The following is an 18,522-nucleotide window of genomic DNA, read 5'->3' as shown; positions in this document are numbered from 1 at the left end:
AGCATAACAATGTGAAATCCGAGGTTTCATATCCTCACGACAATATTCACAATCATTACTTACCTCAAACCGGTCCAAACTCTAGCCCGTGATGCCTTTGCCTCTCGAATCGGCCTCCAAATGCTCCAAATCTAATCAAAATCAGTATTATCATCAATATACGCTAAAGGAACAAAGCCCAGGCAAAAATAATCAAATTAATTCAAGAATCCCGAAATTGCTCAAATCCGGCCCCTGGGCCCACGTCTCGGAATCTGACCAAAGTCTCAAAATCCGACAACCCATTCAATTACGAGACTATTCATACTAGTTTCACTCAATTCTAACTTCAAATCGGCTTTCAAATCCCAAAAATTCATTTTATGAAGTTCCATAATTTTTCCCAAATTTACATCCCAATCTCTACTCAAATGATGAATCCAACGTTATAATCATGTATTTTAACCAAAATTGAGTTAGAATCACTTACCCCGATGGTTTTCTTGAAAAATCCTCGAAATATCGCCAAAACCCGAGCTCTCTAGGTCAAAATATGAAATAAAACCTCAAATCTCGTATTTATATAGCACCTTTTAGATCCCCATCACCGCTGACCGCGGTAAAAATCTTCGCTACAGCGGAAAATATTAACTGCAGTGACATGATTTAGTATTTTGGCCATAAGTTTCTCTACAGATGTCCAAACTGTGATTTCAATAGCTTTTTGAAAACTATACACGAAGGGCTAAAACTTTCGTTTTTGAATCATCTCAAAATGCTTTGTAGATCAAACGATATAGGCTTCTGAAATCAGACCAGTGAACCTGTGGATTCTTCTTCATCGCGGATCGCGGACCATTTTCCGCCCCAGCAGTAAAACCACCGAGCCCAGCGGTAAAACTTCCACCCCAGCTGTAAATTTAAGCACCAGAACCAATGCCTAAGTCCCGGTAATGCCCGGACTCGCTCAAAACTCACTCGAAACACACTCGAGACCCTCGGGACCTCAACCCAAACATACCAACACCTCCCATAACATCATTAAAACTTAGTCGAGCCTTCGAATCACTCAAAACAACGCCAAAATACCAAATCAACTTTGGATTCAAGCTTAAGAACTTAAGAACTTTCAAGTTCCACAAACGATGCAGAAACCCATCAATTCAACTTCGAATGACCTGAAGCTTTGCACACACGTCACAAGTGACACAACGGATCTACTCCAACTTCTGGAATTCTATTCCGACCCCTATATCAAAATCTCACCTATCAACCGGAAAACGCCAAAATCCCAATGTCGGCAATCCAAGCCTAAACCTTCCACAGACCTCCAAATACATTCCGATCACGTTCCTAAGTCCCAAATCACCTAACGGAGCTAACCAAATCATAAAAATTCCAATCCGAGATCATATACTAACACGTCAAAATTTGGTCAAACCTTTCAAATTTTAAACTTCAAATTAAGAACTTTTCTTCCAAAATCATTCCAATTACCTTGAAAATCAAAACCGACAATTTACATAAGTCATAATACATCACACGGGGCTAGTCATGCCCGAGAACTGGCGATCGAAGTGCAAAATCTCAAAACGACCGATCGGATCGTTACAAGTAGTAGTGAGAAAGGACACAATTTGAACAAAAAAGATGAAGAAAGAAGATGAGGAGCTGGGCGAATGGAGAAGAAGGAAGGGGTGAGGGGGGCTAGTAGGGTAGAGAAAGAAGGCAGGTGGTAGGTTAAAAAAATGAGAGGGGCCCAATCTTATTTTTATAATAAAAGGGATAATGCATAAAATCCACCCCATCCTATGACCCATTTACCAACTACACACCTTTTCTTTTCGGGGGTTCTATTACCCCCCTGAATTTATTTTTACCATAATTGATTTAACATTATATGCTCAATTAAATCCGATACGTCAAATCAATTATGGTAAAAAATAATGTTAAATCAATTGATTTAACAACATATAATGTTAAATCAATTATGGTAAAAATAAGTTCAGGGGGTTAATGGACCCCCGAAAAGAAAAAGTATGTAGTTGGTAAATGGGTCATAGGACGGAGTGGGTTTATGCATCATCCCTACATATTATCATCGGGCCCACTTTTTTAAAATAAATAAAAAAATTACGCGCATTTATTTTATTTTATTTTTCCTTTTCTTTCATATCAGCCTTTAGGGTGACATTTAATTCACTCCGAACAAGAATAGGGGATAAAAGAAAATCCGTTTAGTTTAAGTGTTAAAACCTGTTTTCTGGATAAGTTTAATGGGTTTTTATATATTTTGCCTATTTTTTATGTAGAAAAAGAAGCATACTTTCATAAAAAAGTAAAAAACGAAAATAATATTTAAAGACATGTCCCTTAAGGTGATAATCGGTGCAATTTTGTGATTAAATACTCATACTTCCCGATCATTATTTTGTTACTAGATTTTTAATCATTATAAATAAGGATAATTTAATATAATAAACTCTTAATAAATAATGTTAACATGAGTGTCAAGTAAAAACTGAACAAATGAAAAAAAGGTGAAGGAATACAATTTAAGATAGCCCTTAATTAGCCCCCCTGACTAATGTTTTTGCACATGCCTCACTACTTTGGCCCCGCCATTATGTGTGGAAGCATACTATAATAATCATTTCAAAGCAACAAGTAACTCTCACATGTACCCGAATAATTATTACTCCATCATACACAAATGTGCACTAACAAGAAAACGTCACTCAATTAGTCAATCAACTGATTTTGTGTTAATTTCAAATTTGTTTGAGATCGATTAAGTGAATATTTAATGTTCAATTCATTCCTCTTGACACATTCAGTGCTGAAGCCAAGAGATTTAATAAGGGTGTTCAAAATTTAAACACCTTTTGTTAGTGAGCTATGCAAGAATATTCAAAGTCAATTTTTAATCCGTAACAAGTAATATTTTACCTTATATGTAGTATAATTTTTTGGTTAAGGGTGGTCAGTTGACCATCCTTGGACCAACATAGCTTCGCCCCTGGACACATCACATAAGTTTTAAAAATAATTTTGTACTAAACCGTTATTATGCTATAACCCTCTATTTTATTTCAGGTTTAAGACCGATTATATTTTGTGAAACTCATGTTCGCATGCAGAGTTATTAACGAGAAACATAACTTAATAACTTCCAAAACAATAGAGAATCATTTTTTATCCAAGGAAGGAGAAATATGGGAAGGAATTACAAGAATCAAACCTCACCAACAAAAGTGAAGACTCAAGTAACAACCAATCAAATAAGAGGCGGATTTAGAATTTCTAAAACAAGGGTGCCGAGGGTCGATCGGAAACCCTCCCCAAATCCCACTTGTGGGATTCTATTAGATTTGTTATTATTATTATTGTTGTTGTTTTGTGTACCGCTAAAAAGAGTATTAAGTGGGAATTGATCCATATTCTTTTTGATAAATAACTCAACCAAGTGCATCATTCAGCCTTAGCTTTGTGGAGCATGAGTGCCAACAAATAATATTAGACTAATTCTAGAAAATATATACATGAAATACCTAGTTTGGGGGAGACCATTGATTCATGCGCCTCATAAACTAACCTATAATCCGCCCCTGATTCGAACTACTAAGATTTCCCATAAAAAACAATGTGTTTTACCTTCCTTTAGAAAGGAAAAAAAAATAAAGTTACTCTATCCATATTGTGTATATGCTTGAGGTCTTAATTTCCAATGTAGTATGCTTAAAACATGAAATATGATTTAGTCTTATTTTCTCCATTTATTTTCGGAATATCTTTTTGGGGACTCTATAAGCTCTTGTATTTACGTTTGTTAAGTGTTACATTTGTGAAGTCCCATTTGTAACTAGACTTCTCCGTTACTAGAGATTTCACTACTATGACTTTTAATAGTATACAGTATGTTATTACAAGAGTTATTAGAGAGAAATATAGTTACACAAGAATTTTACCATGGTAAATTTTAACCGACTTGAAAGAGTCCTTAAAATAGTACCTTTTATATCCCGGGCTATAACGGCGCTTAATTCAAAAATCATGTTAGGCAATTTACTATAAAGTCCTCTCAATCATTGCTACTCCATTTTACCATTTTGACTTGAGCCGAGGATTATCATAAGGTAGGCTAAGGTCGAATTTGTTGTTGTTTGTTGAAATTCCAACCAATTTAATCATTATTTGTTGCAATTTTCTCATTTTTCATGATGAAACTCTTCATGGTGTACTTTCACTTTTGAGGTTTTGAAAATGGACCCAAATGGGGTCTTTACCACTTTGAAACTTTAGTCTATTCAATCATACTGTAGTTCTTTTTTCTTCTTTAAATTCTTTTTCTTAGGGTGAGGAAATTGAAAAGGGAATTTCACTTTATATTCTTCTTTTTGTTTTTATGCCAAATTGTTGCATGACTTTATATTGAACATGACAAATCAGCCCATCACTTCAACCTCACAAGTCACAAGTGGTCCTCCTCCATTAATACATTGAAACAGTATTCTTCTCCTATCCTCTGCCCTCTACTCTTTTCCTTCTTTCTAGGGAAAGAAGCATTAACAAAGAAATCTACCAAGAAAGTATCTCTTTTTTTTTCCCTTAACACTGCTGTCACACTACCAAATTGGACTAAGAACTAAAAAGGAAGCAGAAGCAAATCAAGAAAAGAAACATGTCAACATCAACATCAACATCATCACTAATGTGGAGTAGAGAAGAAGAGAAAGCCTTTGAAAATGCAATTGCTATTCATTGGATTGAGGACTCCAAATTACAATGGCAAAAGATTGCTTCTATGGTTCCAAGTAAAACCATTGAAGAACTAAAACAACATTACCAACTGTTAGTGGATGATGTTACTGATATTGAAGCTGGCAATGTTCCAATTCCAATATACACTGGAGAGGAAACATCTTCATCAACCAAAGATAGCAGCCATGGCTATTCTGGGATATCGACCGGGCGGTCCAATTGTGGTTATGTAAATGGATTTTCAGCTAGTGTCCATGACCAAATTGGTCAAGGAGGAAAAGCAAGTTCCAAGTCTGAACAAGAAAGAAGAAAAGGAATACCTTGGACTGAAGAAGAGCATAGGTAACACTACATTTTTAATCTAAAACAGAGTTTTTCTAGTGCACTACCTTCATGTATGAGTCAATGGCGAAGTCATGAATTTTAAATGTGTTCAAACTTGAAAAAAATGAAAAAAAATCCGAACAAAGAATGTCCAGTATATATTATATACGTCTAAAACCTAATATTTTATTTATATACGTAGTATAGAAGAGTAGCCACTTTTCGGATAACGTAATTTCGCCCCTGGGTTGAGTAGATATAATTGATGGCTTATTTTATGAATAATTGCTTATAAGATCTTACCATTAGTTGCAAATGTACAATGTATATTTGTATAAGATTCGCACCTATTGTCACAAAGAAGTAGTAGATGCAGACTTAAAGTCCTGAATTCGTCGTTGTGCTTACTATACTTTTCTTACCATTTGTTTACAGGTTATTCTTGCTTGGTTTAGATAAGTTTGGAAAGGGAGATTGGAGAAGTATTTCAAGGAATTATGTGATTTCCAGAACACCAACTCAAGTGGCTAGTCATGCCCAAAAGTACTTTATCCGATTAAATTCCATGAATAGAGATAGGAGAAGGTCCAGTATACATGACATTACAAGTGTCAACAATGGGGAGGTTGCTACAAATCAGACTCCTATAACAGGCCAACAAACCAATCCAAGCCCATCAAATGCAGTTGGACCCAATGTCGGGCAAAGAAACCAGCCCAATATGCATGGTTTGAGTATGTATGGTGCTCCGATGGGTCATCCGGTCGCTGCTCCACCGGGGCACCACGTGTCAGCAGTCGGAACACCAGTCATGCTTCCTCCTGGACATCATCCACCTTATGTTCTTCCAGTTGGATACCACATGCCGCCGCATCCTCTTCCGCCCATGCACCATCAATAAAAGGGCGCGCAACACTAAACTTCCGCTATACGCGGATTCCGGGGAAGGGTCGGACCACAAGGGTCTATTCCTGAATTTCTACAAGAGGCTGTGTCCACGACTCGAACCGATAATCTCCTAGTCACATGAATTTTTTTTTTACTAGTTACGCCAAGACTACATGCACCATTAGTGAATGCCACATTTTCAGAGTCAAAATGTTTTTGAGCTTCACATGGAATGTGGATTTTTGAAAGGCTCATGGCATGTTTCTAAATGTCAAAAGTGGTCTTAGTATTAGTTCTTTACTATGACCTAAATTGAGCAATTTGTAAATACTAGACTATAGATGCGTTTGGATCATGTTCAGTCATTTTCCACTGAATAATCGTTGGTTTTGCAGTTTCTAAGAAGTGATTGAAACTGAATTTCTGTTAATAGAAGGGAAAATGAGAAAGAATTGAAGAAGAGCTTCAATGACATCTTGTATAGCTTCTCATATGTTGTTTGCAATAAATTTTTTGATTCCATAATTTCTTTTAACTGGGATGTAGATTTAAGAGATTATGCAGCAATAAGTTGTAGACCAATTAACGGGCAGAACTACTGCACGAGAACGTTTGATAGAACAGATAGTGGAAAAGGAAACATCAGGGAGGCTGATGGCTCTCATACAAATTAGCAGAGTAGCAGTGTATTCCAATAATAGTAGTATTTGTTTTTTTTTTTTAGAAAATTCTCAGAAAAAAAACGCAGCCGCTATACTTAGGGTGCGCACTAGATAACCTGCTTACTGTGCAATAGCTCGTAAATTACGCAGAAAATATAAACCGCACTAGGCAAATATTAGTAGTATTTTGGTGTGGACAATATATGATAAAACAATCTATACCACAGGAACCAGTCCTCTGCTTTGAGTCTGTTTTACTGCAGTCAGTGTCAGCAGGAATGTAGGTAAAAAACAACAGAAGCAGAATCCTCGACAACATAAATGCAGAAATCAGAGTGACTACATGCTTTCTCTTTGAAAGTAAAAGTCCATCATTCCAGGAAATCAGGGTTCTATACACAAAGATTGATATACAACCAATCCAGCACTTCGAATCTCACAGAAACTGCAGAGATAGGAGGGTCAAGTTGCTACAAACAAATGGTCCTACCATTGCAATTTTATAATGTCGCATATTGTACCATTCACACACTCCACCCTACGGGCGAAGGTAGAGTATGACTGTCCGGTTCATCTGAACCTAGTATTTTCGGAAGGTAGAGTATGACCTTCGGGTGTATTTGAAGTTAGTACTTTCGCTATGGAGCATAAATTTATATGTAAAAATTCATTAAAATTGTAACAAATGGTAGTCATGAACCTATGACTTTAAAAATACAATGAATTCAATACTAAAAACCTTAAAAGTTGAATCTACATAATCTAAATCCTAAATCTGCCTCGGCTCCACCCCTTTCTTTGAAGGCGTGTTTAGATTATCGTATTTGTTTGTCAAGGACTTTGATTTTGGTTTTAAATTGAAATTCTTGGTGCCCTCAATGTCTTGCTTATCATGTTATTTAAGAATGTGGACTATTGGACCCCAACAAAAGTGCAGCCTGAGCCAAATTTCATCATTAAGATAGAAATGAATATCTGAATATCTCCCTTTACGCAAGGAGTCTTGACGTAACTTGTAAAGTTATTGTCATGTGACCGAAAGGTCAAGAGTTCAAGCCGTGGAAACAGCCTCTTGCAAAAATGCAAGGTAAGGCTGGATACAATAAAACTTTGTGGTCCGACCCTTCTCCGGACTAGCGCATAGCAGGAGCTTAGTGCACCGGGCTGTCTGCCCCTGTTTCTATAAACAGCGGACTGCTTTGACTTTGTCACAAGTGGAAAGCATTTCCTACACTCGTGAAAATCAAAGGAAAAGCATACCTAATTGGACTAAGAAATCAGTAACCCAACCGTTCCATCTCTCCTTACAACAATAACGACGACCCAGTGAAATGCTAACTAGTGGGGTGGGGAGGATAGTGTGTACGCAGACCTTACCCCTACGTCGAGGAGTAGAAAAATTATTTCCGAAAGATCCTCGGCTCAAAAAAACGAAAAGAGGCAAATACAAAGTAGGGTGCGCCAGGCCCGTGCAATAGTGCAACGCATGGCCGACGTGCAAGAGCCCAAGCGCAAGCTACTTTAGTGGACTCTTCCCCTTAAAAAATTAAGTTAATACTGTGTGAACCGATGGCCCATATATCAGATATTACTACAACAAACATGGATAAAAGTAAGGATTATGAGATTGTTGGGACATATCTTACAAGGGTAGCACTGAACTCACAGAGGGCTGCTACCTATAACTATTTGTATTAGCTGAGATAATTCTCCACTACTCGAACAAATAGATACAGGAAGCAATAGCGGGCAATGGATTCAGTGCTACCCGTGTAACAGATGTAACCAACAATTTTTTGAGATCTCGTGTCTTGGTATTAATAAGATAATTCTCCACTAAATTTATTTCTTTTGAAAGACGATTCAATCATCTATCAGCGAGAAGGAAGTTCTTAAAATGATTCGGATTAACAGCAAATAGGAGTAATATATAATGGTATATGAACGACCTATAGAAGTGAATAAAAGGGAACGGATTAGATGGAAGATTATGCTTTTCCAACTAAAATGCCAAACAAAAATAGTGTGACCAACCTAATACTTTCAATTCATATATATCACATTCTCAACCAAAACATCAGTGTTTATTTGGCCTCGAGCATGTTTTTACAACAATACTCTGGTGCACTGGTAGAGTTGTTGTCGCGTAATCCGTAGGTCACGGGTTCGAGCCGTAAAAATAATCTCTTGCAAAAATCAGGCTAAAGTTACGTACAATAGACCCTTGTGGTCCGGCATTTCCCCTGATCCTGCGCATAGCGGGAGTTTAATGTACCGGGCTGCCCTTTTTTACCCTGATGCACGAACAACTCGTATTCACGCAGGGTCCGGGTAAGGATCGCACCCAAAAAATGTAATTTATGTCGTCTATGCTGATGCAAGCATTAGTGACTGATTCCACACAATCATCGAGCATGTGGTGAACCAAAGATTATCCAAATGCCAGAATATACAAATTCAAAAGAGAAGATAGAGGCCTAAGACGGAAAATGAAATATAAAAATCAGAGGGGAAATATCCTTTCCCTGCCCCTTACTTTCTTTTCTGCCACTAAAATTTGCAACTTCTTTTCAACCAGGAAAAAAAGAAAGATTTAGTACACAGTATTTAACCAAAAAAAGGTATTTCGGTCAAAGCCTATTTTTAGAAGTACTCGGCTACTGATAATCAAGAAATTTAATATTCTCTCGGTGATAATAAAGGAAATTAGAATATAAAATGGCAAAGTAATCAATACAAAGCAAAAGAAGGTAATTGTATTCCAATAATAATCAGAACGTGTCTTTACAAGTGAAATCCCCTTCCCTTATATAGGGATCTACAAGTACAACGTTTTCCCCCTTTTATTACTGAATCATTATGAGCATTAATGATATTAATGAAACGTTATATATAATTGGTAATCGTAACTGTTCATGAAGATTCTGTAACGTCTATGATCATTCATGAACATTAATTGACGATTCATGAATCTTACTTCTTTACTGTCTTGATTCATTCTTCCGGTGTCTCTTCATATAGCAATTCAGACTCGAGCGACCATACCCCTTTTATCTCGTGGGTGATTTGCTCGTACCTATTACAACTCGCGCCTCTTTTAATGCATCTCTCCAGCTGTCGTTTTCTTAGTGATCCATATGTCTTGCCACATCAGTCACATATATAAATCCACGTGCAATATTTATTTTTGCCAATACAGATAGTCCCCCTACTTGCCGAATATTCTGCAATATTTGGGAAGTGGTATGTATTTATGGCGGGAATTTTTGCCGCCGTTTTCCATGTATCATTATGCCTTCTCCAGAACCAATGTGTCGTATGCCACTTCCATTTAATGCATGTGCCACGTGGCCTTCATCAATTGAGTCTGCGACTCTTCACCTATTTCTAGGGCTTTTTTGCGGCTGCGGCTGTCATGAAATGACTACTTCATTATGACGTTTCCATCATGACTCACTTTTCATAACAGTTGCTTCTTCCTATAAATTCCTCATGTGCCTTTAGTTTCACGAAAACCTTCAAACTACAGCATTCTTCGTCTCTAATTGTTCTTATTCTTCAGCATGCATCACTTTCTTGCATCCATGTCTTCCCCAAACCCCAATCCTCTTAGAACTATTCTTGTAGATGAACTACCCCCTTCAACTGCTCATATCAGATGTAGAAAGGGTGGCAGATTACGTAGTTTAGGGTCCGTGTCTATTCGTGGCTCTTCTTCTCAACCCAGTGTTACTCCCCCTTCGTCTTCTAGAACTAGGGCTTCTTCTTCTCATAGATCTTCTACTAGAAGTAGGGATTCTAGTGAACCTTTTCGAGAACCCACTGTTGATGAGATTGTTCCTGCTGAACTTTTCTTCTCTACTGATCGAGAATCGATTAGAAATCAAGTTACATCTATGATTTCGCATGATCGTGCTGATGTTTACCCTTCCCAGATTACTGAGGGCTTGATTTCTATTGTGCGAAGAGAATGTCGTTGGAAATCTGATTTCCCAATTTTAGTCCCTAATGCAAATCAAAGGATCACTTCATACAAAGTTGGTTATTCCCTTGTTTATAAATATCCCTTTACATTAGGCTTCAGACCACCTATTGATCCAGTCAATATAGAATTTTGCCATTTCTTTGATGTTTGCTTAAGACAGATTGGTCCTATTGTATGGAGAGTCATGTCATGCTTAAGATACTTGTCAAATTTGGGCTCTTTACCCTTTACCTTTTATCACTTGATTCATCTATATTCCCCCAAGTTGTTTCGTTCTTGGGTATTTACTCTCGTGGCCAGGAGTAAAAGGGTTGTGGTTAGTCCTGGAGAAGACAAGGATCGGGATCGGTATGCCCGTTTCGTTGTTGATCCCACAAAAGGTTTAGTTGGTGAAAAGAACATGCCTTTTCCAAAAAAAAATGGAACTTTGCACGTAAGTTTTTTTTAACCTTCTTCTTCTTTTTCTATTGAAGAAACAAGGACTTACAATCTCGCGACTGTATATTTTTCTTTTTTCAGCAACCATGGAAGCTGTTGAGGAGATTGCAAACTTTCGTGGTTGGGTAAAAAAATTGTTGACTGTTTCTACTATGGAAGGAAGGTCTTGGAAATACCTTTCTAATAGGTTTGGTTGGAAAGTAAAGACGCATGGTATCCTTCCTTTGAATTTTCTATCTTGCTTCCATATTTACTTGAAAATTTTCTAACTTTTTTCTTCGTTAGGGTTTCCCATTTGGGGTGTTAGCGCCGCATCTATTGCTGCTTCAAGACTTTCTCTGTCTATGGATCAAGAGATGATTTTGAATTCCTCATCAAAGAGAAAAGCTGATAGGGCACACGGTTCCGAGGGTGAAGAGGATCAAGAGGAGGGCTCATTAGTTTGTAGGTCTCGAGCTAGGAGACGTATTATTTTGGATGACAAAGCCACTCCTCCTCCAAGTTCAATTCCCATGCACGAGCCCGAAAGTCCCACTTTGGTGAGCTCCGATAAAGAGATGCCTGTCGCACCCCGTGACTCTACAGAACAACTTTTTTCTCATGGGTTTGATAATGAATATTTTGACTTTGTTTCCGAGGAAGCGCCTCTTGCCTTTTTCCCAGTATCTGTTCTAGTTGATCCTCAGTTCTCCGCACCTATTGTTGCTACCACTGCTCTGCCCGTGGCTGTTTTGACCACCTTAATTGTCCCTAATGTTACAACTTCTCATGTTGAAGTTGGTTCTTCCAGTAACAGTAGAGTAATGAAAAAAATTTACCATCGAAGTTCCTGAAGATGGTATTCTTCTGAAGAAATCTGGCCAAGCCGATGTATGATTAAAACCGTTGATTGGCCCAGTTGAGAAGTCCAAATTGAAAAGCCACAGCTCTTTAACGTGGATGAATGAAATTGTCCATTCATCTTTAAAGGTATAAGCCTTAGCTTTTATTTTGCATGTGACTTTCTTTTTATCTGTATTTGATAATCACATTTTCCTTTTCCTCATGTGGATCAACCTAATTGTCATGGAGCTGATGAAGAGGATCATCCATACTGAGCAATTAATGAACGACTATCGCACCGAAGCGGACAACTGGAAGGAATAATTTGAAGGCCTTGAGCTTGATAAAGAAGTTTTAGATGAGGAGAAGTGTACCTTGGAGAAACAAGTGAAGGTAATGGCAGCAGATTTGGTGAATAAGAAAGCCTCTTCCAGTCAAGTGGGAAAGGATAAAGACCTCCTCGAGTCTCCATTTGCCGAGCAGCTTTCCAAAGCCACTGAAGAAATTAGAGATTTGAAATAACTGCTGAACCAAAAGGAAGTTTACACCTGGGAGCTTGTTCAAACGCTCACTCAAACTCAAGAATATCTTCGTGTGTCTTCTAACAAAGTTCAATTCTTAGAGAGGTCACTCGCCCCCTTACAAGCTTCTTATGATGTTTCTTTGACTGAAAAGGAAGAGCTAAGCACCGAAATTGAGCAGTGGGAGAGGGATTATGAAGCCTTTGAGGACAAAGCTACTGTTGATGTTAGTTGGACTTTCTTGAACATGCGCTTCGAAACTTTAATGGAGGTAAGCCAGGAAGGCTTTGACTTAGCTGCTGAAATTGTAAAAACTAAAGAAACTATTGAGAAAACTCAGCAGAGTCAAAACTTTTCTTCACCTGAGGTTGACATTCTCATGGGTGATGAACTTACTCCTGGTGAAGCTGTTGTTCAAACCTCTTTTGCTCAAGTTGAACCTTTTGCTGCTAATGATGCCCTCTTGAAGCCTTCTGATGATAATACTGGTTCGGAACCTGCCCCATAGTGAAAGTTTAATTGAAAAGTTTGTTGTTTTGTTTGTTTTTTATTAGTGGAATGTTTGGGAAGTTTACCCCTGGTCCATTTTGGGGTTTAGTAATGATTGGAAAGTTTTACCCCTAGTCTATTTTGGGGTTTTATATCAAATAGTTAGGTCGGAACTAAGTTTATGCTTAGTTTTAACCAAGTTTATATAATATTACTTTCCGAGTTTTTGTCCAACTCTTATAATATCTTATTTTGAGTTTCTGTTCTACTCTCTTATTGGTTTACCCTTGTCTTATTTTGGGGTTTGAAGACAAATGTTTGCCTTATAGCAAAGTTTGATATTTACATTTCGGCTTTATTTTTTGCCTATTTTAATATTTAGGTTTTTGTTTACCCTTTGTTATTTAACTTTGCATAAAAAATGCTTCAATGCTCCGTGACTTTTTTTGAACAAGCACGAATTATAAAAGAGGGACCTTTTATAAATGACACTTAATGAAGAAGACGTCTCAACTTCATATTGGTGTAAACATATGAAACAAGAAGTAAGAACATACATATTTCTTAGAATAACTTGAGGAAGTTTTGTATTCTTGATCTTTCAAACTGTATATTTTACATGTATTTGAGTAACATCTATAATTCTTTCATAACCGTTTTCTTTATAATAGATTTTACAAAATTCAAGGGTATATCTTGCGACCCACGACTAAATATTACCTTTAACCTAGATACTCATAAGATTTTGTAATTTACATCTACGAATGTATACTTCATCATAGGTTTTTGAATCAGGTTTGAGTTTTTGGCTCTTGATTTGCTCTTAACTTTTGATTTGTTGGGTAGATTGCCTCAGACTTAACTTGAATTCTGACTTTTCTAGTCTTCTTCGTCTTCCATATATATATATATATATATAATCCCCTAGGTGTTAGAGCTTTGAAGTATGAAATCTCGAGCACTTGATTATTCCTTCCATGTGGTCCATTTCCTGAAAAGGAAAAACATACGAGACTCGGAGGTATATTTGTAGATAATGATTGTTTAACCCTTTTTATTTCCATCAGAAAGGTTGTAACCCAGACTGGGGATGATTTTGCATCCCGCGTGTCTTTTATGTCTAAAATTATCATTTGGTGTGGGCTAGCTTTGTGACTATCATCTAAAATGGTTAATATAATTAAAAAATCTTAACCTTGCATAAACGTTACCTGATCGGGGGTTTTCCCTTTCAGAAGTAATACTTCTTCAAATGAACAACATTCCAATTTGATGGGAGTACTTTTCCGTCCATTGTTTCCAATTCATATGCGCCCTTTCCAGTAATACCTCGAATCCTATAAGGTCCTTCCCGATTTGGACTCAATTTTCCTGCATTGGCCGTTTTTGATGATGGAAAGATTTTTTTGAGTACGAAGTCCCAATATTGAAGTAACTAAGATGAGCTTTTCGATTGTAATATCGCTTAATAATTTGCTTCTGTTTTGCCATCCTTATCAGAGTTGTTTCTCTCCTTTCTTCAAGCAAATCGAGATTTATTCGCATCTCTTCCTCATTTGTTTCTTCGGTTGCTTGAGTGTATCTCGTACTTGGTTCACCTATTTCAACTGGAATTAAGGCTTCAACACCATACACAAGTGAGAACGAAGTCTCTCCCGTACCTGTTTTTGCTGTCATGCAGTAAGCCCATTAGACTCCTGGTAACACTTTTGGCCACTTTCCTTTTGACTCCTCCAATTTTTTCTTTAAGTTATTAATAATAACTTTGTTTGTTGATTCAGCTTGTCCATTGGACACAGGATGATAAGGTGTTGAAGTTATCCTTTTAATCTGCCAACTCTGAAAGAATTCTGTGATTTTTGTGTCTATGAATTGCGGGCTATTATCACACACGATTTCTTTTGAAAATCCAAACTGGTATATGATGTTTCGCCAAATGATGTTTAAAGGCTCCTGCTTCTACCCATTTGGTAAAATAATCAGTTAGTACTAGTAAAAATTGTACCTTTCCTTTGGCTTGTGGTAGTGGACCCACGATATCCATCTCCCACTTCATGAAAGGCCACAGTGCAATAACCGGATGTAATAAATCTGCTGCGCGATGCATGTTGTTACCATATAGTTGGCATTTGTCATATTTGGCCACGAAGCTTTCTGCATCTTCTTCCATTTTTGGCCAATAATATCCTGCTCTAATTAGAGTTTTTACCAAGGATCTTCCTCCTGCATGATTTCCACAGTGTCCCTCATATACTTCTCTCATCACAAACTCTATTTGAGAAGGTCCAAGGTGTGAGCACGTGATTTTTACCCTATGAGAACTACTCCCAAAAATTCAAAATAAAATGGTTTTGTGTTGTTTGTGATTTATTTGTATTTTTTCTATGCATGTTTATTTCTACTTTAATTAAGAAAAATATAAAAATATGTGTTGCATGTGCATTTAGGATTTAATTTTACAATTTAGGAATTAATTAAACAATCAAGTTTGTTTTACAAAATGGAAAAATCACAAAAATATGTACTTTGCATTTTAACATTTAGTGTCCAAATTGTGTGATTTTATCTTTATTGGTGTTTAATTTCGTGTGATAATTATTATTAAGAGCTAATATTTTAAGTTAATTGTTGATTTTATGATTTAATTTAGGATTTTGGTTGTAATTTAGGAATTAAAAAGGAAATAAGTAGAAAAGAACAAAAATAGAAAAAGAAATCAGAATTGGGCCCAAATTGATTTAAATCCGCAAGGCCCAAATCCTTACGGCCCAATTCGAACGCCCCAATACCCGACTTTTACCCCACCATCAGCTCAATAAAAACGACAGCGTTTCAGGATCAACAAATCACAACCGTTGAATCGTTTTTGATCTAACGCCTCAGCATAATCCCCACAACCCGACCCATTTGTCCTCGGATCGACCCAGCCCCCCAACGAAACCAAACGACATCGTTTCCTATAAGGGAATTGATCCAAGCCATTGATCTCACTTGATCGAACGACTTGGATCCAATCCCCACGTATGTATATAAGGGATCCAAACCGTGCCCCCCCCCAAAGATTTGAGGTCTTAACCGACTTTAGTCAAGTGTTCTCAGTCGAGAATACTCCTAGCCGCCCTCGTTCCCTTCGCCTGAAAACCCGGCGGCGCCGTCTACGATGGCCGTGAAATTCACACCAGTGAACCTCCTAACCACCCTTAACACAGATCCCTACCCCTTTAACCTCGAATCATCCCGGTTTGTCTCGAATCTTCAATCAAAGATTCGAGCAAAAACCCTAAAGCTACCCAACAAGTCCCAGGTTCACACCCCAGCTCCACCTGACCCCCTCGTCCCAAATCCCATGTTAGTCTTGCTCAAATCAAGCCGGAACTGGACGAATCCTAAATCGACTGAACGAGACCTAGAAGAACAAAAGCTAGAAATCGATCCAAAAGATTTGAGGCCTTAACCGACTTTAGTCAAGTGTTCTCAGTCGAGAACACTCGATTAAGGTCCGTTTTCGCTTCAAAGTCTCAATACGAAGTTCAAACTGATACGGATGGGGTTTGGCCTGGAAGTTTCGAGGTATTTCCTTTTGTTTTCCTTTTCCTTCTGTTGTTTGTTTTATTTTGACTGAGTAGTTCGTCATTTTCGTCAAGTAGCTCTTCCTACTCTTTCGGACCCTTTTCTTGGTCCAGTTTCCTTCTGTTGATTAACATGTGTTATAAACAGTTTCGTCGATTAATCCGTTCATGTCTGTAGTTTAGTAGTTCTCGTCAAGTTATTTGGTGTCATTTTTTTTGTTTTCAGCCTTAGGGTTCCATTCAGTATATCCTCAGGGTCCCTACATTTTGTGTTTAAGGTTAATTTAGAACTATGAATATTGGTTCGAATTGCTTCATTTCATGTGATGTTTAGTTCCCTTTTCTTTGTTGTTCATCATTTTGCACATGAGTTCAGTTTGTTTGTCGATTCAGTATGTTTACAGTGATCATTCCTTCTACCTAAGTTTGATTTAGAATTGTGAATGTAGTCAGTTAATCCCATGTACATGTGCATCTTAGCAGCTTTGCATCAGTCTGCTATTTGATCTAATCTGAGTTCTAAGTTCGAACTGCTAGGTGAATTGAATTAAATTGGTTATAGGTGATGTAGTTTGCTGATTAATTAGGACTCAGTTTAGTTATATGATTAAGGAGATTGGTTATAGCTGATGAGGTAAAAGGGATTGGGTAGGACAGTAATTTCAGGGGCTTTAGGAGAGTATTTTGGGATTGAAAAGGTTTGAAAGTAGTTTAAGTTGAATGGTTTGACAGTAGGGTACTAAAATGCCATTAAACTAATGAATTGTTAAAATACTAACGGGGAACAAAACATAATGGTAGGGGAAGGTTTAAAGGAAATGGATTAAGAAATAGGTGCCCATACCTATTTGAATTTAAATAAGGAAAGGACAAGGGATAATGGGAAAAAGGGACTCTAGTGGAATTGAAAAAGGGATCATGGGCAGAATTAGTTTAAGGTTTCTGCCTAAGTGCTCTTGAGAGAGGGAAAGGTAAGTTGTTTGGGTATAAATAGGGGTCTGGAGAGAGTAAAAATGGGGATCTTTTTGAGTCTGGTCTGGGTTTTTCTTTTGGGTAGACCTTAGAAGAGAAAAGCAATCTGAAAAGAGAGAGAAAAGAGTTCAAAGTTTGAATACAAACAGGTTTCGAGATAGCTTAAGATGAGTTTGGGTGTAGTGTTGCAGTAGTGTATTTTTCTGATTTCATTTATGAGGTCGTTTGAGCTCTTTCAGTTTAAGTGTTCTGGTTTTAACTGGTTTCAAATCCACCTGGGTTTTCTGCATATGTTACTGGACTGTTGGTGGATTGCTGTTTGTATTGTTGCTCGTATTATTGTTGTGCTGCTGCTGACTGCTCTTCCTTCTTTTGTTCTGTTTTTTCCAATCCAGGTACATATCCTGTAACTTCGAGTTTGTGAACATAAAGTAAAATGCTGAATGAATCTCTGTTGATATGTCTTTCGTGATCCATGTAGTATCAAATTCCAGTAGAATTTTCGTTTGTAACTATGGTTGATTTCTCGGGCACATTATATTTCATGTATGCCTTAGACTTTCAATAGATTTTTATTTGTAACTAAAACTGGACTATTTGGATTATTGGACTATGATTATTCATTAGCCTTAGTATAGTTTAGTTTGCTTTTGTGTAGTTAACTTTTTAAAATTAAAAATAGCTAGAACAGGAAACTACTCTTAGGATCTATGATTTTCATTTGTATTCACAACTGAAAATTCAAATTATTGTGAGTAATTAGCAGAAAATATCGGCTGTAGTGTTAAGTAGATTCAGACCTGATAAGCAAGTTACTGATTGGAACTTGATTTTAAAATGGATTACGGGCTCCTACTAGTGTAAGATCAGGCATTCTTTGTTTTTTAAATGTATTAGATAGTTCATTTGCGGATATAAGTCACATACAAAGAAATCCTTAGGATATAGCGATCTGAAATTGATATGGGTTTTAGGAGTACGAGTTCAGTATGTTTGGTCAACCCTACACAACTCAGGTGACTATGCGTAGGATAATTGAACTCGAAAGTTGGCATATTAATTTGAATTTAGAATTGATTATTTGTTTGCCAATAATTAGGCTTTTGTGAATA

General features: G+C 37.2%; 1 protein-coding gene and 1 pseudogene across 1 annotated transcript; one reads left to right on the top strand and one right to left on the bottom strand.

The window, feature by feature from the left end:
- The first annotated feature begins 4,474 nt into the window (after positions 1 to 4,474).
- LOC107815176 (transcription factor MYBS1) lies at positions 4,475 to 6,467 on the top strand. Its single transcript, XM_016640701.2, has 2 exons — positions 4,475 to 5,082; positions 5,500 to 6,467. The coding sequence occupies exons 1-2, from the start codon at positions 4,661 to 4,663 to the stop codon at positions 5,963 to 5,965; spliced, it is 888 nt and encodes a 295-aa protein (XP_016496187.1). The 5' UTR covers positions 4,475 to 4,660; the 3' UTR covers positions 5,966 to 6,467.
- A 1,598-nt stretch (positions 6,468 to 8,065) lies between these two features.
- LOC142175024 (U2 spliceosomal RNA) lies at positions 8,066 to 8,242 on the bottom strand (annotated as a pseudogene).
- Positions 8,243 to 18,522: the final 10,280 nt, after the last annotated feature.

Source organism: Nicotiana tabacum, chromosome 20, assembly GCF_000715075.1.
Source record: "Nicotiana tabacum cultivar K326 chromosome 20, ASM71507v2, whole genome shotgun sequence".
NCBI lineage: Eukaryota > Viridiplantae > Streptophyta > Magnoliopsida > Solanales > Solanaceae > Nicotiana > Nicotiana tabacum.
The sequence above is the reverse complement of the archived record's forward strand: the minus strand, read 5'-3'. Positions and strand labels throughout refer to the sequence as shown.

Coding starts and splice junctions, on each gene's coding strand:
- LOC107815176 (XM_016640701.2), top strand. CDS start 4,661: ATGTCAACATCAACATCAACATCATCACTAATGTGGAGTAGAGAAGAA. Junction 5,083..5,499: donor TGGACTGAAGAAGAGCATAG/GTAACACTACAT, acceptor ATTTGTTTACAG/GTTATTCTTGCTTGGTTTAG.